At 42.3% G+C, this 26049-nt stretch overlaps 1 protein-coding gene across 8 annotated transcripts; it reads right to left on the bottom strand.

Moving 5' to 3' along the window:
- Positions 1-610: 610 nt before the first annotated feature.
- Positions 611-23162, bottom strand: LOC103473136 (transcription factor 7-like 2). 8 transcript variants are annotated; one of them, XM_081613548.1, is made up of 13 exons: positions 22524-23162; positions 22179-22434; positions 22033-22102; positions 19357-19493; positions 10365-10442; positions 8545-8662; positions 8290-8374; positions 7337-7411; positions 4195-4299; positions 3296-3485; positions 2956-3063; positions 2822-2870; positions 611-1934 (listed from the first exon to the last, which is right to left on the bottom strand). In XM_081613548.1, exons 2-13 carry the CDS (start codon positions 22350-22352, stop codon positions 1441-1443), a joined length of 1683 nt encoding a protein of 560 aa, XP_081469674.1. In that variant the 5' UTR covers positions 22353-22434; positions 22524-23162; the 3' UTR covers positions 611-1440. The 8 variants fall into 8 exon arrangements, with proteins under 8 accessions (XP_081469674.1, XP_081469673.1, XP_081469675.1 ...); XM_081613547.1 differs by having other exon boundaries at positions 22179-22425; XM_081613549.1 differs by having other exon boundaries at positions 22580-23162.
- Between the last annotated feature and the right edge of the window lie 2887 nt (positions 23163-26049).

The following is a 26049-nucleotide window of genomic DNA, read 5'->3' as shown; positions in this document are numbered from 1 at the left end:
TGAAAAGGTGTTTACTGCTTACAGATCTCTTGTGATTTTCCTTTATTTGTCTCACTTAAAGTTAGGCTAAACTAATGTTAATTTTGGGATAAAGCTAACATGAACAAATAAATAAAAATGCCTAAAGCCACCAGGTTCTATGGGAAACATTCCTCCTCCTAAACTAGTTGTCCCACTCTGGACATCAAATTTGATAATTGTCCATGCATTGGCCCACTTTGTTTATAGCAATGTTTTAAGGTTTTTGAATACGTGTGTGTGTGTAAGTATCATACTAAAATACATGTACTGAATTTAAGTCTAGACTTTTACTAGGCCACTCAGATTTTTCTCTTTGGAGTCAGAGATGGGGAAAACTGACAAGACTTTTGTGAACAAAAAGTGCAAGCTAGCAACAAAAACAGCAGCTTTTGTCTGGCCTGCTCCTCCTCACTGGGCTACAGCCTGGTATGAGGTCATGCACCTGGCTAGTATTGGAGGTCAAAGTTCACTCCCCCCAAAACTGAGGAAACGTATAGGGTAGGGTTGAGACCGACGCTCCGGAGAGAAAAACCTTCGTCATCCAGTCTCTCTGGCAGAGACAAAGAAAACAAAGAAACATGCACATGACAATTGTTAAGCCCGTTTTAATGAATCATATGACTGATTTATTGCTTATAATGACAGGCTTAACCACGTCCTGATTTAATTAACAGACTGGAAATAGACAACAGGTTGTCTGCATAGATCTTTACAGATGCTATATAGAGCAATGCAATTGAAGCTGGTGGCAGAAGAAGCAGAAGTTTGGGTTTAACACTTAAGATTCAGTTCCATAGTTAGATTCAGGTCCATAGTTAGATTCAGGTCCATAGTTAGCATGCTCTACCAGTAGATTCTTGGGTTCTCCAGTTTCCTCCTCAATCCAAAAAGTGTGAAGCTCATCGTTGTGCTTTAATATCTCAATGGTTGTTCATCCAGTCTGTTTTGCTTTGATAGACTCCACCGTCACAAAGCCATCTTTCCTCTCTTAGTCAGTCAGGACTACCAATATGAGGAGATTTTTTTATTGGCTAAATGCCAAAATAATGAGAGCATGTTTGTATTCTGTATGAATTTATTAACATGAAGAACCATCAACGAGCTTAACATGAAGAACTACAAAGGGAAAAAAAGCTTTTCTGAAACAAACTTTTGTGTCAAACCTCACCTTCACATAAAAACAGTTTCTTCCTAGTAAGAAAGTAGAAAAAGTGAAATAGTCAAAAAAAATAATCAAAAATACAGATTTTAGATGCAGTCAAATATTGACCAAATATGTCCTTTTCATACTGGTATAAAATATGACAAGTCTATAAAAAGTAAAAAAAAAATAAAAAATAGCTTATTTACAGGATGTAGAAAGAGGCACGTTTCATGTTTCAGATGCTCTGACCTGATTGGCTGTTCACAGGAGATGAATCATCGGTGGGAGGAGGAGGGAGGGGGAAGGAAGAAGGAGTGAGGCAGTGGCTGAGGGGAGCTCCTGGAGGAGGCTGTGGGGGGGGAAGAGGTGGGTGTGTCTGTAGAGGAGGGGGTGGAGGGTCCTGGGGTGACGGCGTTGCGGCTCACAGAGTGGGTGGTGCGGGGGGGCTTGGTGGTGAGGGAGAGCGGCTGTAGCTGCTCGCCGTAGGGGGAGCAGTGTCCACTGTGGCTGTAGGAGGAGTGTGTGTGCTCTGTGTGTGTGGCAGCCGGGCCGGCGGGCGAGGCCAGCGCCGCGGTGGGGGTCGCCGGGGAGTCCAGGGATGAGGCGGGGCTGGCCTGGGACAGCTGGGTGTGTGTCAGATGAGACACTGTGTGTGTATGCGTCAGGTGAGGGCGTGTGTGTGAAGATTGTGTGAGCGGAGTGTGTGTGTGTGGAGTCTCCTCTCGAGGTTTCTTTAGCTGTGGAGGGAAGTCGTCTGCTGCTGCAGCAACTGCGGAACATAGAGACACAAACACACACACAGAGTATGAGAAAGAGAGAGAGGTGAAGCTGGAGCCGCAGGTCAGATCCAGGTTACAGCAGCTCCATGAGTCATTTATAACTGGATGACTGATACAGGAAGTAACTTGCTTTAATTTGAGTTGAGGCTGCATCATTCATACCAGTCCTGTTCAGAACTCCAGTCTGCTGCGATTAATGATAATGTTCAGGTTTTTATTGGTTTTCTGGGGACCAATAAGCATCCTTATAATGACTGACGTGATGAATGGAGTGCAACAGATTTTTTGGTGGGTGTATGCATACAGGTGGAGTGGAGACTGATGCAGATAGATTGAACACATCGGGCTGCCGTAGGTGATGCTTAGCACAAGTGTAGCTTTACAGATGAACCTGAAAATAAATTTTCTATCATCTTGGTCACAACAAGCACATATTGGCGGTACATAGCTGGTAGATGTGTTTCTGTGTGATGGAGGTGCCAAAATCCTGTCACTAACATGAACACAAAACCCATAAATGTCTGGGGAAAGTGAGAGGTCTGCAGCTGCTGCTCTGCTTTGGTGCTTACAGAACAGAAGCTGTGCTGGATGAGGAGCCTCCCTGACTCAGGTTTAGAACCTCATCTTTTTGCTTGATTGTTGCTTGATTCAGATTTAAAAGCAGCCAGACTTGAGTTTAACCAGTTGGGGAAAAAAATTAACTGGATTTTGTACCATTTCATAGAAAAAAAAAACTGAGGTGTTTCACATCCAAATTAATCTGCCTGTGTCTACAGTAGAACACAGCAACTTACAAACTCAAAAACAGACATCTGATCACTAGAGCCATGTTCTACAATATACAATGACTGAGTAACCTAGCAACATGTCACCTCACCTTCCAGCTGAGTTTCACTCTTCACCCTCTTCCTCTTCTTCTTCTTCCCCTGCATAGACATGAGCCAGGTGAGGGTGTGATGGTGTGTGCTCAACAATGATGGTGTTTGTTCAGCAGTCAGTCAGTCTACTCACATAGTTGTCTCTGGCTGACCAGTTGGGGTACAGCTTTGAGTGCAGCAGTCTCTCTTTGCGAGCCAGATCATAATATTTGGCTTGTTCATCTTTTGACAGAGAATGCCACTGCAAACACATGGTAACCAAGGGTAATTAATTCAGCACACACACACACACACACACACACACACACACACACACACACACACACACACACACACACACACACACACACCTGAATGGTGTGCGTGTGTGTGTGTGTGGCTGTGACTCAGCCTGATGACCTGACCACATTCAGTACAGGATACCTGAAGACGTTTTTTTGCTATGGATAATGTCAAGTAACAAAGCGACTGACCCGCTGGCCCAGGATCTGGTTGATGGTGGCGCTCTCCTTCACTTTGCACTGAGCCACAACTTTGGGTCTCTCTTCTCTCATGTAGAGCATGAAGGCGTTGAGCGGCTTCTTGATGTGGGGCTTACGCTCCTCTTCCTGGTCATGCTCGGAGCCGGAGGTGGGCTTCCTGCAGGGGAGCAGAGGACTCCACCTTCAGGAAGTCATCACAACATGGCTCCTCTTAAACCTTTGAAAGTTTTTAACAGCGTTGCACTGAGAAGTAGCTCATATGAACTCACTAGATGGGCAGTTCCACCAGGTGGTTGCTAATTGATGGTGGCTAGTCTTAAGGAGCTGAGTGGGGGAGTTGAGGTGAAGAGCTGCTCTGTGAGGTGGAATCTTAGAAACTACAGCTCTGTAGAGGAGCTGAGCCTCAAAGGCAGAGCTAGATCCATCCAGGCAGAGCTGAATGGTTGCCATGGAGACTAGAGAATTTTTTCCAACATGAATGAAAGAACCAAGGCAACACCCCAAGTGTGTTTTGATGAGGGAATAACATTATAACATGTTGGAAAACTCAAGAAGTTAATTTTACATAAGACTGCCTGTTTGAAAAGAAACTGCAAAGACTATAAAATATTTTTAAAACTGGTTTTAATTTTAAACATTCCTTCTGTGGGTTGACCTGAATTCAGAGTCAAGATAAATAGAAGCTGTAAAACACGTCAAACAAGATGTTAAGCAAGATGGCCGCTTTGGGTGAGCTGACATTCTTAATGATGGAAATCTAATCAATGCGCTGGTGGAAACATCCAGATTTTCTAAAAAAAAATGAAATCTTCAAAAACGGAAAATTCAACAGATGGATCAAATTAATTTGCCGCCCAGCCCAACATTGCACAGAGTGTGGTTGTTGTTACCCAGGCTGCTGGCTGTGACCGGCTCCAGGTTCCTGCTTCACTGATGCAGGAACAGACGTCTGGGGGGGCGGAACCAAACGTGGTGAGAAGCCACTCGACACCAGACTGCAAGGAAGCATTCAGCGTTCCATCAAACCCTGCTGACCTCACCAATACACAGTGATAAAGCTACATCATCATAACAGCATTAAATAATGCATTTTGTTATTTGAGAAGGTTGTTCACTAATTAATAAACATGAGCACAACTAGAACCCAGTAGGACCAGCAGAACGTCATGGTTCAGTTCTGTCCTGAAGCAGACCTGGAACACCAAGAACCTTTCATTAGCTGTGACTCAGCCTGATGACCGGACCGGCCCAGAGCTACGGCAAACTGCCTCTTAAAAGCCTTAGAGATGTTGTCATCATGGTGTCCTAACAGCAAAACAAGCCAGCCGTACTGAGGATTTATGATGACTCATCTATCAGGAAATTCTTCCACTCAGAAACACTGGGAAGGTAGAGTCCAGCAACACAGGCTGACAGCAGAGGTCGCGCTAGACTTTTTTGTTCTCCGTCTTGACCGATTGTATTAAAAATTAAAAATAAAAAAGCGGTCATTTACCATTTTTACCCAGCAAACTATAGTCACATTAACATCGGCTATTTAAGCGCATTTTTATGCGTTTTAGTTAATATTCACCTAATTTAACTGAAACCAGATCCCATCACACATAAAGCAGATGAACGCATCTTTTTCTCCGTAGTGACAAAAATCACTGTGGCCCCAATAACTTATAATGAATGAAATTAAAGACTCCACTTAAATTACGGTCACTTCACCTGCTGAGATCTGAACACACAGTGCCTCACAAATTGTTCCTGGTCACATCTACAAAGAAATCTGTGCAAGTCCACTAGTCAGGATCAGTTTGATCCAAACCGATCAATTGAACTCAGCAAGTGTTTACCCTGGGTGCGGTCCAGATGTGCGCTTTTACAATGATCTTTTTGCGTGGTTTTGCTTCCCCGAAACGGACAGACGTTACATCTGCCGGGCTCCTCCAGAACGCCGCTCTCCTTCTGGGCGCGGGAGGGTAATGTGAACAAAGAAGGCTCCTTTTATTGAAACCACAGGATGAGTTAAGTTTAATTCGTTGCAGCGGCGGAGCCACGTCCACATTGGTTCTGCAGCGCACTGCGCATGTTACGGTCTAATTAAATGTTATTAATACACCTTTATTTCCTCAAGATAAACTGCCAGTTCCTCTGTTTAAACCATAAATGGATTAACACAACATTGCATTCTCTTTAGTTTTTTTCTGCTCTGTATGCACTAGAGACTTGAATTAAATGCGCCATTTCTATCAAAGGCTTGGAATGCTGAACCAGTCATGCGCCAAAGGGTCCAGTCCATAACTCTTCAACACGCTGTCATGTCTGGTCAGAAAGACGCATTTAGTTCAGAGTCCAGGAGATGATTTTCAGAAATGATTTTTTTATTAACTGATTTTAGTTGCCTCTGCGATGAACTCTTTGCGTAAAGTCTATAATGTCTGCCCATGTGAACCAGTCATGGGTTTTCATTATAACCTGTCAAAATGACAGATGAACTTTAAATTTTCCCGTCGTTTAAGAAAAACAACCGGTCAAAGACGGAAAATATTCGGTTAACGCGACCTCTGGCTGACAGAACCTTCTACTATAGAGGAGGCTCAACCTACCCACAGTTTGCAGGTCATGTTTCATTAAGCTTCCTCCTGCAGAGTGTACTTAACTGACACTAAGAGGTGGGTGTCAGTTTACTGACCCCAAAATGTGTGCAATCATGCGAAACAGGAAGGAACAATCACAGTTCAGAAGTAGGAAGGAAGTTGGACATGAAAATCTGACAAATTCATGAATTCAGTTTATTATTGTAGCAATAGTATTGAAATGTTTTGTACTGATTATGTTAGGGATGCAGCTGACCAGCTGTCCTCATATTGTAGACCGGACACAGGGTAATATTGTTGTTTCTGCCCCCTTCTGGTCTTTATACAGTCGTCTTATAAAGATACCTCCTACTGATAACTATATTTGTAGAGACAAAGCAGGATCATTGGGCCTCCTGGTGTTTTGGCAAAATCTTAGGATGACTTTTGACTCCGGTTTTAAGCTTGGAAATCATGTCAGATCTTTGGTTTAGTTCTGCTGCTGTTATTTGAAAAATATTGTTAAACTGAGCTCTGTTGGCTTTTATCTAGATTACTGTAATGCCCTCTAGACATGTTCAACAGAACGTGCCTGGACCAGCAGCAATTTGTTCAAAATGCTACTGCCAGGCTCCTGACTAGACCTCCCACATCATCTCATACTCCTGCCTCAGTATGACCGGGCGCTATGGTAACGGCACAGTAAAGGACAAAAAGGACCGTCACCCAGATGGTGAAAACTGCACAGAGGATGGTGGGGGGGTCAGTTACCAGACCTGGACTACTACTTTTTATCTTAAAAGTAGCATTAAATACAGGCATCATAACTTATATTAGCAGCATACTTATAATAATTTTATTATTTTTAATGGAACTTTATTAAATGCGGCAGGTGGACATCTGAGATAGTTTGAATCTAGATCTCTCTGAAACAATCGGACGGTTTTCAATCATTTTAACACAAAATGATCTTATAAAATTCAGTCCAAGGGCCAGTTATTATAAATATCAACTTTTTTTATTTTTGCCAGCAACATTAGTATAAAAATAAAGGTACAGTGCATACTGTGTGCTTATGGTAAATAAGATCTTTGAAGATCAGCCTCTGTTCTAAGTAGATATGCACCAAATATGTAGTCATTTCTCAGAAAATGATTTATAAAAAAGAATAAACATTACTTGACCTTTGTGCAGCAATGTGGATGTTGTACTGTCAACATGTATGGTGACTGCCCTCTAGTGGCAGACATTTAACACTACAGCAGATCCAGTTAATCTGCTGGATCGGATCTAGTGGAATTGTAAACAGCTAGATAAATGGCAGAGATAAAGTACCGGTTTTGTGTAAAAGCTGCTGGAAACTCGGCTCTAATCTCAATCAGACATGATTTACTGAGACAAACCTGAAACAAACCAAGAGGAGGAGGACAGATTAATCCAGCATCATTCAGAAGCTTACAGTTCATACCTGGACATGGAGGCATTCATGGCTAGAGCTGCAGGAGAGAACCCCCCCGCAATGGGATACATGGGCTGCCCCGGCCTGCAGACAGAAACAAACACACACACGCACGCACACAGTTCAACCAGCTGCAGACTACTGAGTCACAGTTCAAGGTAGCAGCAGGTTGATGTGTTGGCTTGCACGAACACACTCTGCTGGGGAATCTCTGCATGTCCGACAGGTTTAACGAGTCCAGTGGAAACAGAACTCCACGGTGTGGAGGAGCAGGATGTGGAAGCTGGTATGGATGGCATGTGATGATAAAGACATGGCAGCGTAACAGCAGTTAAATGGAGGAACTGAATGTATCCAGAAGCCTTTTAAAATCCCTCTATAATTAGCAGAGTGGGTTGATATTCAACATTCTTAGTAACGGAGATAAAGATGGATGTGTTGGGGTGGAGCCCCCTACAGCTGAAACAGGGGTACTGTAGAAACACTGGGGATGAATCCAAAAGGCAACAGAAAGACAAAAATCCTATGTGTTTCTGATAAGCGAACACATCATATCCATGTGATCGCTGCTCTTCAGTGTCAATACTGTTGCCAGACTCCAGCTTCACTACGTCCAATCTCAGTGATGCATTAATTCGGGCAGAGAGAGCATTTAACATTTGTGTCAGGCTGAACACACACAGGTTCTGTTCCGTTCCGCTAACAATACAGTGAGGGACGGGCCACATGCACAGAGAAACTCAGTTCAACTTTTTATGGTGTTTATAGAGATGTACCAATACAATATTAATATCTGTATTAGTTCCGATATAAAAAAAAAAATTCTACATTGGGTATTGGTGACGATGTGTTCGATCCATAAGGGCAGATCTATTCAGTCCAATTCTATGCTTTATTGTCAACACTGACAGGATCACGCCTGTGTGTGTGTGTGTGTGTGCGTGTGCGTGTGTGTTACTCACAGCCAGCCCAGTGGGTGTGGGATGGGAGTCATTCCTCCAGGAGACACAGGATAACAGGCAGTGTGAGGGCTCCTCGACATTCCTGCTTCCCAAATAGAAGAACAGATCAGAGTCACGGAGGAGAGACGACCTGGTGCAGATGTGTCTGGCAGCTGGCAGCAGGAAGTAGGAAGCAGGAAGGAGAAAGCAGGAAGAAGAAAGCAAGAAACCGGAAGTAGGCAGCAGGGATGCAGGAAGTAGGCAGCAGCTGCTTACCAGGCTCAGGAGAGAAGCCAGGAGACGCCCTCTGAGGGGAGAAGGCCTCTGGACTGTAGGACAGCAGGGGGCGCAGGCGGGTCATGTGGGGATGCTGCACCACAGGGACGCTGTTGGACTGGAGACGAGACAGAGGAAGCTCAGCACGTTTCAGCGGGTTGTTGCTGAAACACCAACAGCAATCCATCAGCGTCATCTGGAACTGATCAGGTTAATGCTGCTAGTGTAAAACAGCTGCAGCCCAGAAAACCTGCTTCACATTTATTTCCTTTCAGTAAACACAAGCGGATTTCATCTGACAGACACGGTAGAAGTAACTACAAAACAAATTTTTAATGTCGAACAACCACCTGTGTGGAATTATTAGTCTAGTTGTTACATTCACACACACATCAGGTGAGTGTGACCCAAATCTGTTTTTTCACCGCAGTCTGAAATGTCCAATTCCGATCTTTTCACCCCAAAAAAATCTGACCTGTGCCACTTCCACATGTCAAACTAAATTCTCTGAACATAAACAATGGCTGAAGATTACAATGATTATGAATTATGAACTTGTTAAAGCAGTTTGTGTCAGTGAAGCTCATCACATCCCAATCCCATCGCTCCTGGCTCTGACTATACATCCAGACTTCACTGAAACATTAAATGTTGTGTGAACTTTTTTCACAAAAGAAACTTTTCTAAACTTCATCAAATAGGATGAAGCAGCGAGGAACCAAAGTGGCTCACTGATGAGGAATGTGGATCATTCTGTCAACTAACTGCCCTCTATCCTGGTTTACAGTCAAACAGGTGAAACTGTAAAACAGACTAAATTCTGGGCTGATCTTTTCATCGTTGTCAAACAATCTGAACAACCAAATGATAGAAAAACTAGCTTTTTATAGAGGACATAAAAAGTAGTATCAATTCAATTTTTTCTTAATTAAACTTGATTGAGAAATATTGTTTTGCATGTGGACGAGGTTTAAGAGCCGCTGCTGGATGTGGGACGTTTCTGGTGAACTGCAGAGATCAGAAGGAATAGCTGAGAGGAATAGAGAAAAACACGTCTGGATGGGAAAAAAATCTCTTAATCAGAACTGTGACTATTATAATTATAATAATAATAATAATAATAATAATAATTGGCTGCACAGTAGCGCAGTAGGTAGAGCTGTTGCCTTGCAGCAAGAAGGTTCTATGTTCGATCCCCGCTTCCTTCCACAGTCCAAAAACATGACTGACAGGTTAATTGGTTTCTCTAAATTGTCCCTAGGTGAGTGTGTGTGTGTGGATTGTTGTGTGTCTCTGTGTTGCCCTGTGACAGACTGGCGACCTGTCCAGGGTGAACCCCACCTCTTGCCCGGAACGTTAGCTGGAGATGGGCACCAGCAACCCTCCCAACTCCACTAAGGGACAAGGGTGTATAGAAGATGGATGGATGAAAAAAGTTGATGATGATAATAATAATAATAATAATAGAGGAAGTTAGGTTGCGGTCTGAGAGAGAAATACCAAATGATTGGAAAAATTAAAAACAGTTGAATATTTTTCATTTGTTCAGTGTCATGTTACACTGAACCTATGAGATTTTTTGCTGACAGAGTTCAGTTGTTTCTCTTCATTGGTAAATAAACAGTTCATGTTAGGAGATCCACTGCCTTCTTCAGGCAGAGAGGAAGTACTGCAATGTTGGATTAAAGCAAATGATAAAGTGAACACCTTATTTGTGCATAATGTTTGTTGAACATTCCACATCCTCTCTACTGTTACGGCAGCATAAAAACGTGGGAAACCCAACATGCTGTGTGTGTAGCAAAGAGGGAGAGTCTTACCAGGTGTGTGGGAGCAGCAGAATCTCTGATAGCTGCTCTTCCTGGGATGTCGAGGAGAGGCCACTGAAACGGCAGGTACTGCGGGGAGACAGAAGTTGCCATCAGCTGTTTTATTGTCAAGTTGTGGTGCACTTTTGTATTCAGACCATTTTAGCCATTGCTGGCTAACCGACAAAGCTACAAAGTTGGGGTGCACCATTATAAATTGGCCAGCCGATAATTTGGCACCGATGTCCTTAATGTTGGTAGATGAGTGATCGGCAGATACTTGCATGTGAAGCTGATCTTATCTACTGATCTCAGGTCTATAGATCAGCTGCTGCCGTCTTTTACTCTGCTGTGAGAGAAGTTTGAGTGACAGACTGGCCCACCAGATCATGTCTGCATGTTTGCAGTCGCTCCACTTTTGCTAACTCAGCAACTTTCTTGCTACATTTAGCAACATTCAGACAAAAAAAAAAAAAGATATAAAAAAACAAGTCATTATTGGAAGTCAAAATCGGAATCAGCAGGTCAGGCTTTTTAAATGTCGGTAATCAGCCAGGAAATTGCTGTCGGTGCAGCTCTACTAGAAAACAATGGCTTAGATCAAAAAAATTACTCGTGTTAGAACGGCACAGTCAAAGTCTAGACCTAAATCCAGTTGAGAATATGTGGCAGTACTTAAACCATTGACACTCACAGTAGCTTTCCATCCACTTTGACTGAGCTTTACAAAAGAAAAAATAGAAAAACCTTCAGTCTCTATCAGGACAGCTGCAGCAACACTCCCAAAACATGCAGAGGGTCATAAATGCACTGATCCCATATTAACATCTGTATCTAAATCAATTCGAAAGTGGGCATCAGGGACAGGGACAATGTCTCCAATACATAAGGGCAGATCTATTCAGTCTAATTCTATGCTTTGTGCTCTGAGTGACTATGCTTTATTATTTATTTTATATTATATTTAGAATTCCTAAATATACTTTCTGAACCATTTGAATTATTTGTTAGTTTATTTTCAGATGTTTGACCAAAGTAGTCAACCTGTTGTTTTTGTAAGTTACAGGTTTTCTTTATTATTTACTTCACATTGGCTGTCCTTCTCCTAACTGCACTGAATGAACAAATTAAAGTTGTTTTTACATGTTTATGCATTTAAGTGAGCTGCACTAGTGCAGAGTTATCAAATTAATTTATTAATAATTAATTCAGTAAATTTGTGAATTTGTTTAAAAGACATTTTAAGTCAATTAATCACCATCTTTCTTTGTTGGCCGGTACTATGACTCAGATATCGGTATATGCAAGCCACACTTTTCAGATCTGTTAAACCATGTGAATATTATTATTCCACTTCATAAAGGGAAGGGTCTGTCAGGCTTCCCAGTAACAGAGGTAAGCAGACTTTAGGAAGGTGACAACTTGTGGGGAGCAGAGGCAGAAGGCATGATGGGAACTTTAAATGACCAGCCTCAAGAGGAGCAAATATTGGCTCTGGGATTCTAACACAAGATAAGGTGGTTAAGTGTCCTCCTCTCCTCTTCATTTGTCACTTGTTTACATTCCCCACTGCCCCCCCCAACCTCCCCTCATCGATGCTGAGCCTCCACAGCAGGAAGCTGCCTGCAGATAAGAACTCAGAGCTGATGGTCCTGATGAACAGGCTGCTGGGTGGAGATGGGTCTGCTGAAAGGCCCTTTGGTGCTCCTTCAGCTGTGAGTGACGCCTACAGGCTCTCAACTGTGACCTTTGACCCTGACTGACAGAAGATAAACCAAAGCAAGGCAAGGAGGCCTTCTGACTCTAACCCAACACTTTCAGCTATTTATACATTTTGGGATATTGATTTTTGATTTATGATACTGAAAATGCTTTTACAGCTTTCACCGTGGTTGGAAAGTAACAGAGGAAGATTTTAGCTACTTGAGTTATCAGCTCAAATAACAAGATAAAAAAAAAGAGCAAGAGGCAGGGTTGTGCTGTTATGTTTTGGTTAAATTATTACAATTAAAACACTGAGCAGGATGGCCCACTAGTATGGATCATCTCCGGGAGTCGCCTCAACACTAGGCAACCATTAAACAGAGAGTACATTGCAGAGATAATGGAATTATTTTTTTAAAAAGTAAGGATTTCCATCAGAGCATTATCTCTGACCAGAATGCACAGTACTCCATCATGGGAGAAGAAGTGGAGGAATAGAAATAGCTCTGTTTTCATCTGGACAACAGACTGGACTTGTTGAGGAAGCTAAGATCCTTCAAGGATAAGTCTGTTGTTGAAAGCGTCATCTTTTCCCCGAGTCATCTGTTGAGGCAGCAGCATCAAATTCAAATCTCTGCACTAATGACTAGGAAGCAGGACTTGAAACAATAACACCAAACCATGTTAGTCTCATCACTCCTGGAACTACATCAGACAAACATATAGGCATGAATGAGCGAGACCCCCTCACCCCCACACCAGAGCAACAAGACCGGCCCCTGCACACAGCCGGTCTGTGGCCCGGCCCCTGCTTCAGTGCTCAGAGGAAGCTGAGGATCAGCGCTAACTGGATCCAGCTGCTGGAAACACCACAACACTGCTCCACTCAAACACACACACACTACGAGCCCATTACTAAGCCTCGGGTAAGGATCTGAGCTCAGGGGAAACTTGTTAGGATTACTGCTGCTTACGAGCGGCAAACAGCTCAGGTTCTCCACAACAGACCAATGAGAGGCCAGCGGAGAACGGCTACAGGAGTTCAGGGGAAAATCTGGAAAATCTTGATGATCTGCCTTGGGGAGTGAATTTGTGATTCTAGTGTCAGAATGATTTCCTCGACCAAGTCTATCAGGTCAGACACTAATGATGGAGTGTTTCCTGAAGATGGATTGAGCCACCAGATCACAGACCAAAGTCAGAGAGGAAGCATCTAAACACACACAGGAGCAGAAAGTGGCTAAAATGTCTCTGGAGTCAGAAACAGAAAAAGTCACAGATTTATCAGCAGGAAGCAGCAACCTCTTCTGGAACCTGAACACGAACAAGACATTCTGGGTAAATACAACCAAACTAAACATGCACATGACCATATACACCTACAGACAATTTACCATGGCTCAGAGTGGGACAGATGCTTGCAGATTTAAAATCTCTCATTTTTAGCAAAAAATTATATATATCAAATCTATAACTCTGTAAAACTCTGAGAAGGTGTCACTGTTGAAAAGATTTAGAGATGATGTTCGACCACTAACATAAGAGGAGCTGGCTGAAGGAGAGAGTCTGGGATTTCCACCAAGTGGCCCTAAATGAGGAGTATCCAAAGTGTGGCCCCTGGATCAGTTGTGTTTGTTCTCCATTCCAAGAGAAGCGCATAGTGTATCCTGACCTGGGTCCCCCAAATCTGTATAACTGATTTGTTCAACTTGGCTAAAAAGCAAATGCTTAATGTTCGTCTCAGTCAATAGAAAATTAAAATTTAGTCAATCCTCCCATTACCCCCATCTGCAGCCCCCCAAATAAAAACTGCATTTGTTATAATAGAGGGTTCTATAGGCCTGTGTTATGTTTTGGATCTGCAATGATTTACAGAGTCCTCACCCTCAACAATGTTTGTTAACCTAAAATATCTTGGGGTGTGTGACAATCAATTAAATAAATAGATGGATGAATAATCTCAATTTTTATGGCTCAAAAACCATGAGATTTTGATATGCCAGATTTTGTCAATTTGTGCTACAGTCCCCAAAATACGAGGTAATCTTGTATTTGGCTATCAGTAGTGGCCAAAATTGGAGGAATGGTCAGGTCAGGTTTTCAAAGATTGGTGATTGGCCATAAAACTATAATCGGTGCAGCCCTACTACTCAGCCCATCATGCTGCTGTAATGGTCACGTCTACTTTCTGTGCAGAATACTGAAAAACTATCAACAAAAAATGATTCATAGATCAGGTCAGATGTCAAATAATTCAGACATACAGCTGAACATTGTTAGCTATGGTGCGAGTCGCATATCACTGTGGTGAAGCAACATAAACAAGGAAGTGTGCATCAGGCAGCAATGACCTGATATAAAACAGGGGTCAGAGTGGAAAAATGAGGAGGAATCATTTCACTGAGAGTCCAAAGCCATTTGCTGCTGGTCACATTCTATTGTTATTGTTATTTTGTTTATGATCTTTCAGCCACAATATCTGGAATAAAGACTAATATCGCCCGTTTTCCCACCTGCGATCATGTGACCAGCATGTTTTCTAAAGAGACGTCATTTTAAGTGATGAGCAGGTTTACAGGTTGGATCATGAGCAGACGTCCCTCAGTGTTGAGGCTTTTCCTGTCGGATGAGTCCCTGAGCTGCAGCGGCGTGCGGCACTGTGGGGAGGAGGTGGGGGAAACGGGGGGGCGTTATGGGAGGAGGGCAAAGTGAGTAGACAGGTCGTCTCTGTACGCCGCCTCCTGCTTCCTGCCTGCACCCATCAGCACAATAAACAGTCTGTATTATAGTTCAGCTAGCGAGCAACCAGCAGAGGTTTGTTTACAAAGACTCTGCTTGAGATAGCCGGTCCATCTCCTCATCCTCCATAAACACTCCCAACAGTCTGAGGAGGCAGAGAGTGACTCCTCTCTGAGAAGGTCTGATTAACAGCAGAACAACTCTGGATCTGAGGCTGAATGTAGCCTTCAGAGGAAACAACAGCCTCAGTGAATGAATGATAGTGACAGCGTGTCATCACGTCCCACAGAGGCCCGCTGAAGGTCCATCACCAACACCAGAATCAAGAAAACAGCCAAGCTGAAGGCCAGTAGTGGAAACAATGAATCCACTACTGAAATAATCAACTAATTTAGTAATCAAACCTTATCTGGAGTAGAGACACTCCCTCAATCAGACACACAACACACAGAAAAAAAAGGCACAAAAGCCTGCAAGGCAGCAAAGCTGTCTGACATGCTGAAGTTCATGAATGTGACTTGGCCCACCAGCTTGGTGCCCTGGTCCTGACACGCAGCAAATCAGCCATCCCTTTGGTTTAGCTGTCAGAGGGGAAATATCCCCCATGGCTGCATAACACTGAGCTTAGTAATACATCCATGATAGTTAAAGAGGGAGAGGAAAATGTACAGTCGATAAAAGAAAGAATTTATTGAAGTGATATATAAATACAGTTCATAATAATAAAGATGAATAGAAAACATTTTCAAGACTTTTTCTTTATGAATGTTCCTTCAAATATCTAGACACATTCAGGACATGTTCAAGTACTTCTTTGATAGCAGACTGATCGCTGTTATTAAAGTAGGGATGCACTGGTTTCTGACTGATCACCAATATTTAAAAAGCCAGACTGATTTTGGCCTTTAGAGATTTGTTTCTGTAAAACTAGATATAGAAAAAAGTAGCAAAGTAGGCAACAGTAGACAGGCTGCTGTTACACACAGCCCTCAAAAAGCCTTGTGGTGGTAGACAAGATTAGTGGGCAAGGTTGGTTCACATGCAAGTATCACCCAAAATTAAAAGAAAAATTAAAGAAACCAGGCCGATAAAGCAGCAGCTGGGATACACAGAGGGCTTAAGGACCATTCAGACTCTGTGACAGACAACAATGAGCCAGAAAGAGAAAGGATGGCTGCTACAAAGCTGAGCAATGCAAGTGTTTGTGTGAGGTAGCTGGGCTGTGTGTTTAACCTGTGTGTGTGTGTGTGTGTGTGTGTGTGTGTGTGTGTGTGTGTGTGTGTGTGTGTGTGTGTGGCTTAAATAAGTAGAGGCAAGACTTCCAAAACAAACACGCAAAGGAAAAAGAGAAAAAGAAAGACAGCCTGAAGCTCTGAGTCTAAAAGCTTCAGCTGCAGCGTCATGTGTGGCTTTAGCTGTGAGTTGACAACTTCAGTTAAGCTTTTCCCCTGAGGTCATCAACTCAAACTTTCCTTTGCTGTAACACTTCACATTAAACATCCTGAAACTTGTCCCACTTCCACAGAGGCAACATTTAAACATGGCTGAGAGCAGAGATGTATTAAACCATCAGACAGCGGCCCCTAATCCAAGCTTATCCTCCAAAACGCTGTAGGGACGGGAAATTGAGCAACACTCTGCAAATCCTGCCTGGTACCTGGCAGCTACAGCAGCTAATCTGCAGCAGAGAATCAGACGCAATCAGAGCTCATTCCTGCTGGAGGCAGGCATGCAGGCATGCAGGCAGGCTGTGTTCAGGCCTGTCTAACACGCCACCATTACAAGGCAGGTCAGAAACACACACACCGTGCACACACACTGTACACAGCAGACCTGCAGGCAGTGGTGTCTGGGCCTCAATTTGCTAAAATATAATGTCCCTGCAATATGAAGCAGCAACTGCAGGTTTCAGCTTCCTGAGTGACCCTTTAGTGTCGTCGGTTTCTGATAAGATTTAACCAGCAGGTCCCTGAGGAATTCACAGCCATGTCAGAACATCCACACATGACAGAACCTTGCAAACTGCTTAAACTTCTTCATGTTCCAGCTCCTTTCCTGCACAAACTTCAGGTGTTTCATGAGAAAACGTAACAAAGTTCACACACATGGTTTAAGGTTATCTCAGTTTTTCTTGATTGTTTAAACACAAATAGTGGTACTTGAGACACAATGACAACATGTAACTCATGCACCAACCTCTTGTACTAATTCTGTTACTTTACACTGAAACTGCAGTTGCAAATCACACTTTTTTCCAAAACACTACACACAATTTCCTGCATTTGGCACCAAGTTCATGAAGAAAATCTCTTGTTTTCACAAGGAACACACCATCATTCAAAATCCTAAATTAACTGCCCTACTATGAGCACAGATTCATCACATGGCCAAACACCTGTCACACACACACCTAGCCCTTCTCCAAGCTATGGGAGATGCAGCAGAAGCTTTTCATACCAAGATGTTTAGTGCTAGTCCAGGGAAACATTGTGTGGTCAGTCCCAAACAGAAGAGAGGAGGCAGCATAGTTTGCTTTTTATAGTTTACAGTAAATTATTCTGTTCTGTATGTAGACTGTTATATGTGCAACCTTGTGTTGGTTGGGATGTACAATGTGTTAATTGTTTTTGTGGAAAAAAATAAGATTTGTTACTGTGTATTTGTGTATTTCGAATATATAAACAATATTCTAAAATATTTTACAACACACTTGCATGTACTATGTGCAGTAAGTGCAACACTGAGTCATTATGATGAATGGAGTGTTTTACACCGAGAACATCAGTGTTCAGCTGGTGCTTATGTCTAATCATATGAGGCTCTGTGTGTGAATTTGAAAACAAAATACAATGGACCTTACGACAGGAGCCGCGTTTCATTGGCTAATGCCCATTTTACGTCACAGCGCAGCTATCACGTGCATGACCGTCTCACAAACACAAGCTAATGTACATTGTGGACTACCAGACCGACAAAGTTTTTGCGTCAGGACTTGAAAAAGAATGGTTCTCCACCGTCAGTGGGGTATCTGTACAGGTGATGTCAGGTATCCTGATCGTATTTGTGGAACTAAAATTCACAAATTTCCAAAATCTGAAACGGAATGTCTGGCTTGAATTAACGCTTGTGCACGACCGCATTTGCAACTCAGCCGTCGTAGGATCAATAAGAACAAAGGAGTGTGCTGGCGTAAGTATTATTGCTTTGCTTTCTTTGTTTTTAGTGAATGCAAAAAAAAGTCAATAATAAACACATCCATTATGACAACCTTTTAGCCAAGTACAGCATAATGGCAGTACCGATACAACTTCTCCACCTTGAAGCCTGTCTGTTACACAGTCTTACGTTAGCTGAACAGATCAATATGCAATGTGTACCGTATCTGACATACATTAAAGATTTTATTTTACCTGAAAAGGCTTTTTACTAAACTGTAATCATGTTAGCCACGCTAGCTTTTACTAAACTGTAATCATGTTAGCCACGCTAGCTTTTACTAAACTGTAATCATGTTAGCCACGCTAGCTTTTACTAAACTGTAATCATGTTAGCCACGCTAGCACCGAGTACCGTGCTAGGCACATTCAAACCCTCTAAACCATGAATGTCCAACTTACTCAGCCTTGCAAGAACAATAGGCGTCAGTCATCTTGTCCGCAGCTATATTTATGCTGAGTATGTGAGGATCTGCTGTTTTCCTCATCGACCGGTAGCATTTAGCTGCGACGCACAATGTTGGAGGCATCGTGTGGCTCAAACACCTTGATGTCATCCAAAAAAGATGACATGAACTTGTTGGTTCCCTTCTCCATTGTCGTGGCTGATATTTTGTGAAAATCCGGCAGAAATGCTAAACTAATCGACTCAGAAATACTCTGCAGAGAGTCAGTCGAAATGAAAGACGCCATGTTTACACATAGAAGCTAAGCACCGCGAGGCTCTGCTTGTGAGACATGCAACCACATGGGACTTTTGAGGGGTGTTTCTGGGTAGAGCTTGGTAAGGTCCATTTTAAGAAGATAGAACATTGTTTTGAATGTAAGGTTTCATCTTGCAGGAGAATTGGAGGGCTTTGCCCCTTGTGTGTGTTTGTGTTTTTGATATGTGTGTTGAGTTCTGAGAGTATGAGGCGTCCTTTCAGAAAATGTATGTAAACAATCAAGAAAAAATGTAATAAGAGCTTCCACTGTCATCCAGAACATGTCACTGTGGAATATTGTCTCTGTTGCTCAGATATTGAACTAGTAGCAGGTCATGATAGCCGTCAGACTGACAGTCTTCAATCAGAGGTCTCTTCAGAGTTGTTGTAACACTGCCTGCTGCAGACATCCTGTCCCTGCACAGCGACACTTTGAAGAACCTTTATGAGTCATGGCAGCCTTTAACTTCCCTTTGGACGAATAAAGTGTTTAACTGAACTGTAAAGGAAAATGTATGTTTTGTTTTTTTTTAATTTGTCTACAAATGGTAAACAAACAACCAAACAAGAGACATAATGAAGCAGTGTGGCATCCTGATGGTCAGCCATCAGGATGCCGATCAGTGTTTGGTGCTGACTTACCGTCCGGCCGGTTGGGGCCAGAGCTCCATTAGTGAGGTAGGGGCTGCAGAGGTTCCCAAAGTCCGAGATCATAAAGAAGGGATAGCCAACATATGGAGACGGCTGGAAGAAGCCCGTGTCATGCTGCTTCCGGGGCCCTGAGGAACAACATCGGCCTTTAGCTGGGGGAACCTGCTACAATAACTCAACAGGGCTTCTGGGAAACTGAGTCTCTATTAAATCTAGACCCAGAAACACTGATTCCATATCTGATGGACAGACGGTGACATGCAAAAGTATTCATTCCTCTTAAACTTTTCTATATTTTCCTCATATTACAACCACAAATATTTTTCATTGGGATTTCATGTGAAAGATCAACAAAGTGGTCTACCACTGTGAAGTAGAAAGAAAATTATAATTCAAAACATTTCGTACAAATAAAAAACAATGAAAAGTGCAGTGTGTGGAAGTATCCAGCCCCCTGAGTCAGTCCTCTGTGGAACCAGGTTCTGCTGCTATTGCAGCTGCTAGTCTTTAGGGTTTGTCTCCACCAGCTTTGATCTGAAATTTTTGCCCATTCTTTGCCAAACAGCTCAAGCTCAGTCAGACTAGATGCATTCTGTTTGTGCGTTTGTGAACAGCAGCTTTCAGATCTTGCCACAGATTCTGGATTGGGTTTAGGATTGGACTTTGACTGGGCCGTTTTAACACATGACTATGCTTTGTGTTAAATCATTCCATTGTAACCTTGGCTTTAAGTTTAGGGTGTTCGTCATGTTGGAAGCTGAAACTTCACCAAAGTCTCCAGCCCTAAGACAGGTTTTTTTTTCCTTTATTTGGCTCCATCCATCTGGACCATCTTCCCTGATCCTGCTGAAGAGAAGCAACAGCAGACCATGATGCCGCCACCACCTTAATTGACAGTGGGCATGGTGTGTTCAGAGTGATGTGCGGTGTTAGTTCTCCTCCACACATAACGTTTTGCAATTTGGCCTAAAAGTTCAGTTTAGGTCTGGTCTGACCAAAGCTCCCATTTGCTGTGTCCAACATGACTTCTGGTAACTGCAAATGGGACTTCATATGGTTTTCTTTTAACAATGGCTTTGTCCTTGCCTCTCTTCCATGAAGACCCCATAGTTGTCCCGTGGACAGACTCCCCCTATGAGCTGTGGATCTCTGCATTTGGTCCAGAGCTTTGACTGTCTACATCTGGATCGATCAGGAGATTCACACTTTCTTCTGGAAGAATGTCTAGAGAGTGGCAACAGCAGGAGTTGATGGTTCAATATGGCCCAGAAGGTTTAGGGCTGAATAAAATGACAAAAAGATTCTCAAGGCAAAATCTATTTTCATTACCTCTGTATTGTACAATGGTCACACATGTCAGGGGATAAGTCTAATAAGAATAGAAAAGTGTAAACTAGAGATGCACAAATCAGGCTTTTCCTAGCTGATGCTGATTTCCTGTTTGCGCTGAAGCCTGACTGCTCAGGCCAGTTTGTTTCTAAAGACTGAAAAGCTCAAGAGAGAAAGTGAGCTGCAAAGTTAGAAAACACAGGAATTACAAGATGGCGAACCTTTAGTTATCAAAGCATGTCCCTAAGTTTTATCCGATTTCTACTGAACTTAAAAGTGCATCCATGAACTGATGCCTTTACAGACTGAAGATAGCAGGAGTTCTTCAACTCATGTTTATGTTACTTTTAGATTTTGTAAGGACCTCCTTGAAGAAGAGATGCTGCATCTGTATGGGATAACCTTGAAATAGAAGGAAAATTTGACCAAAAAATATATAAATATATCAAAGATCACTGAGCTGATAAGGGAACAATCTGCTGTTCTGATTGGTCTATCTCCAACCATGTCCATAATCTGTCAGAAGCACAGGCCCAAATGTGGAACTTCTGTATAAATATTGAAGTTCTACGACGTGAGCAGAGAAATTTGTTTTTCAGGGCTGAAACATTTTATTGAATTAATTGTGAATAACTGATTATTGCAACAATTGACAATCAATTTAGTAATTGAATTGAGTACAGAGACTCATAAAAAAGCAATTTGCTGAATGAACAAGAGCAAACATTTACAAAAATAGTTTGCATTTAAGATAAAAAACTTGTATACATCTGTCCAACCCAAAACTCCTCAAGTAACAGTTTTTGCTTGACCTACCTTCAAGTTCTGTAAAAAGAATATTCTTTTATAAACACCATATCAGTGCTACTTTGTATTGATGTTCAGACCAGCAGAAAGGCCTGAGTTGATGCTACAAGAATATTTTAGCTGCAGATGCATCCTTTGCTACAAACCATCAAATGTTGACTAAAGAAATGCTGTTATTGCATTTTGGTCAATAACATGTTTATTATGTTATTTAAAAATGAATTGCATTATTTGCATATTTTTATATTTTAATGTATGTCTGATCTTATGTAAATGGGAATAAATAGTTCAATTAAAAATCTGCAGAATGTGGTCATTTTTTTCCAATTAAATTATTCATCCTCACAATAATTGATAGAATAATTCATGACCAAAATAATTGTTAGCATCCTCAATGTTTTAGTTCAAATTTCAAACTGCAGCTCATAACTGTTGATCTAAGACTGTATAAACTATTGCTTTGATAAAGAAGTCCCATATAATTTTTACCACTAGAAGCATCATAGTCCAGAATGCCATGCTGCTGCCTACCTTCCTGAAACAGCTGGCCGTGCCTGGCCCTGCTCTCAACATCTGGATGCGGCTTGGGGCGCCTGTCTGCCTGCACACAGAGCCACAGCAGCATAAAGACACCCGGAGCACAGTGGGAAGCATTCACGGACCTCTGCTCAACTCACCTCCGAGTCGGAGCTGTTGGTGGTCTCCGACTCGTTGACTAGGGACGACTTGACATCATCCAAGTCCCGCTCAGAGGACACATTGGGTTTCTCCTCCTGTTCCCCCTCGTCTTTGAAGGCGATCAACTCATCGTTAGCCCCCAGGTCGTCTCCGTCTCTGCCCAGCTGCGGCATGTTGGGACGTTAGCCGCGGAGGCTAAAGGTGGAGGCTGAACTAGACCCGAGTTGGTTTAAACAAAATGCGACCCTGGAAAAGCTCACACAGAGCATTTAGCTCACGTTAGCTGTGTGCCGAACAGCCCAGAGCCTTCGTTTGAGTACAATTAGGCCTATTATGTTTCTCACCTCTATCAGGAGATATTAAAACAATCCTAAAAGTCTCGAGCAAGTTAGCTAGCTACCTGCGGCGTTCACGGACCCTTCAGTTCCTGGCGTCGAATTCCTGAGATGTGGAAGTCTCTCTCTCTCTTTTCCACTTGGAAAACCGTCCATATAAAACACAGCTCTCATAAGAAATGGGGGGGAAAAAATCATAAAAGCCACTCATAACACACACAGAAGCCCTGACATTATAAGACCGAGCCCAGACCAAAAAAGTTTACGTCCACTTCTGCTGCACGGTTACTTTACTGGAAAAAGTCGAGGCTCCTTCTGATTAAATTCCCGCATCTGTAGTCCGATTTGGAAAAAGCATAATCCCCCAAAACAGTGATTTAATCCGTGTTTATTCCCGTACAGATTGTTTGTTCTAAGGGTGCAGAGGCGTGGGAACAGCCAGCCTGGTTGGCGTCTCTGAAGTGGAGTGGAAGTGGAAGGAAAAGGCTGCGGAGTGGAGCTGCTGTCGGATCAGAGCGCGCGTGGGGAGGGACAGAGTGTAGGGGTGAGGGGCACTGATCTGAGAGCAGCACAGCGAAGGATCCACGCGCTGAGGAACACATCACTAAGCTGATCCCACATCAGGGCCAACAGGTTGGTACTGTTTGTTTGCGAAGGAGGCAAAGAAAGGAGGAGAGGAGGAGTTTAGATCGGAAAAAAAAGTCATTTCGAGTTTAAAGCAGCAGTTACACATTTTTCTGACCTTATGACCTACGTGACTATGAATGTGTCATGTTGCCAGCATGTTCACGCGCACACACTACGGCCTCATTAACCTATAGTGGGGTATAACACTAAGAAAGTAGCTTGAAGTAACACCAAGCAGGACACAGGTCACTACAGTAAATGCAGGCTTGTTTCTTTAAGTTTCCTAAAACAAATACTGCAAAAAAAAAATAAAAACTAAAATAAAATACGTATATTTTGGTTCAGAAAAATAATTTTCTGTGAGAACAGAGCAGATTTTGAATAGGAAAGGAATAGGCAACTTTGCACTCATGGAATTTGTAAAGACAATAACAACTACAGATAATGCAGAATATGCTTTAGGTAGATCTGATCTGAGAGAAGTTGTTGATTTTCAAATATGATAAAAGAAAAACAAGGATATAGTAGTAGCATTATACTTGCACTATATTGGTGAAGTGCTTTCTACAAAATTGCAGGAGATTTCAATAAAAACTTTGGTATTCAAAGAGGCTAAATATGGGGTTTCCCAAGGTTCAATACTGGGACCAGTGATGTTTCTTTTGCATGTTATTGATATTTGTAAAATTTTTATAATTTATGTTTGCGAACACCCCTGAAGTATTTTGTCATGGAAATGACTCATTTCATCTACTGCAGACAATGGGAGAAGAATACATTTTTAAAAACTGATTAATGTTAAGATTATATGATCTAAGATTAACAACATTTACATTGTTTTTAATTTACAACTAAACTTTTGTATGTCTGAACAAATATGTAGGAAATGTAAATAAAGGTAAATGTAGTGCTATGTTTAACTGTAGAGTATGGCCAAATGAGACCATTCATGAGGTGCAGGGGAGCGTATGTTCATAATTCCTGAAAGGCAGGAAGTGAAAAGAAAAAAATATTTTCAAATCACAACTTCCTTTACATCATCAGGCACAAGGCTGGAGCTCCCTCACTCAGGCTAAACCCTCATTCAGTCAGCATAGACATTTTACTAAAGATATGTAGAAAACTTTCTACAAGAATATGGAACTAGGAATTTTCAAGAAGATTTCCAAACTCCAGGACTTATTGGAGGTTGGTAGTAGGGACGCTAGGCTCTATGTCTACAAAGGAAAGATTTTAAAAAGTTCCAGCACTACTTCTTAGTTTTCACTAACATTTTTCCACAGCTGTCTTTTTTGATCAAAATGAGACGTATCAGCCCATCCTGCAGCCCATATCTGAGAGCTGCCTCGCTGAGGAGGTGCAGCATGCAGCAAGATGCACAAATATGTGCTGCTGCAGGACAAAGAGCACATAAACATAGCCATTACTGGTCCCACTCACAATTCAATCGGGGCCCCATGCAGAGAGCAGCCTGGCGGCAATTAGCATGCATTACCTCGTAACTCACCCTCTGTGTTTCTTTGTTAGCTCTCTTCTCTTCCTGAACATTCTCCTGTTTGCTCTTTGTGCAGCTCGGCTTCTCACAGATTACATTTCGAAATGAGGTCACAGTTTGCTGCCAGTTATAGTTTACATTTTGTTATTAAAATGAGAAGATCTTAAAAATCTGGGCTTTTTAAGATGTATGATGTTAATGATTATTTTTCCCCTTTTCTGTTGAAATTAGAAATTGAAACTATTATAAAAAATAAAGTAAAATGCAAAAAATGTGTGTTTCCTGAAAAATAACAAGCATATGGTTAAAACTGGTCTAAAGTACTACCAGGACATCTTCATTATAAAAAAAACATAATTGGCAGCTGAAAACAATAGGATGTTCTGGGTATATTTAACCTTAATTTATGCTCCAATACTTTGCTTAAAAATATTGGTATAAAGTCAAAAGACTTACGGGACCCAAGCAGCTGATTGGCTAACTAAGTGGTGTTCAAAGTCACTTCTTATTGGTTGGTGTCCCGAATGGTTTAGATGTTGTCCACCCTTGACCTAGACATTTCATTATGACTGTTAGCACATCTATAAAACTAGATTTTCCAACAATGAAACATGTCACTTCCTTTAATCTCTAAATAATTAGAAATGTTACATTTAATAAAGGGCTACACAGTGGCGCAGTTGGTAGAGCTGTTGCCTTGCAGCAAGAAGGTTCTGGGTTCGATTCCCGACCTGGGGTCTTTCTGCATGGAGTTTGCATGTTCTCCTTGTGCATGGTGGGTTTTCTCTGGGTACTCCGGTTTCCTCCCACAGTCCAAAAACATGACTGTTAGGTTAACTGGCCTCTCCAAATTGCCCCTAGGTGTGAGTGTGTGTGTGCATGGTTGTGTGTCCTGTGTGTCTCTGTGTTGCCCTGCGACAGACTGGCGACCTGTCCAGGGTGACCCCGCCTCTCACCCGAAATGTTGGCTGGAGATGGGCACCAGCACCCCTCCCGACCCCACTGAGGGAAAAAGGGTGCAAGAAGATGGATGGATGGACATTTAATAAAATTCTGACTAGAATTCCTCTAGAGCAGTGTTCCCTGAGGATCAGGACTTAGAAAGACTGTTTTAAATAGATGTAATCTTTTGTATCTGTTTACTTTTGGTAGTTCCTTATTTGAAGTATGTAAAGGTGGGTAAATAATGTACTTGTAGAATGCTTGATCTAATCCAGACGACTCTGAAGCACTTCACACTACATTCAATCATTCATTCTCACACTGATGGCAGTGAGCTACACTGTAGCCACAGCTGCCCTGGGGCTCACTGACAGAGGCAACGCAGCACCACAAGACCCTCAGACCACCACCAGCAGACAAGGTAAAAACACAGCAATGAGTTGGACAGGGGGCGTTTGAACCAGCAACCCA

Source organism: Poecilia reticulata, chromosome 12, assembly GCF_904066995.2.
Source record: "Poecilia reticulata chromosome 12, P_reticulata-male-v2, whole genome shotgun sequence".
NCBI lineage: Eukaryota > Metazoa > Chordata > Actinopteri > Cyprinodontiformes > Poeciliidae > Poecilia > Poecilia reticulata.
This window is presented reverse-complemented; position numbering and strand designations above follow the sequence as displayed.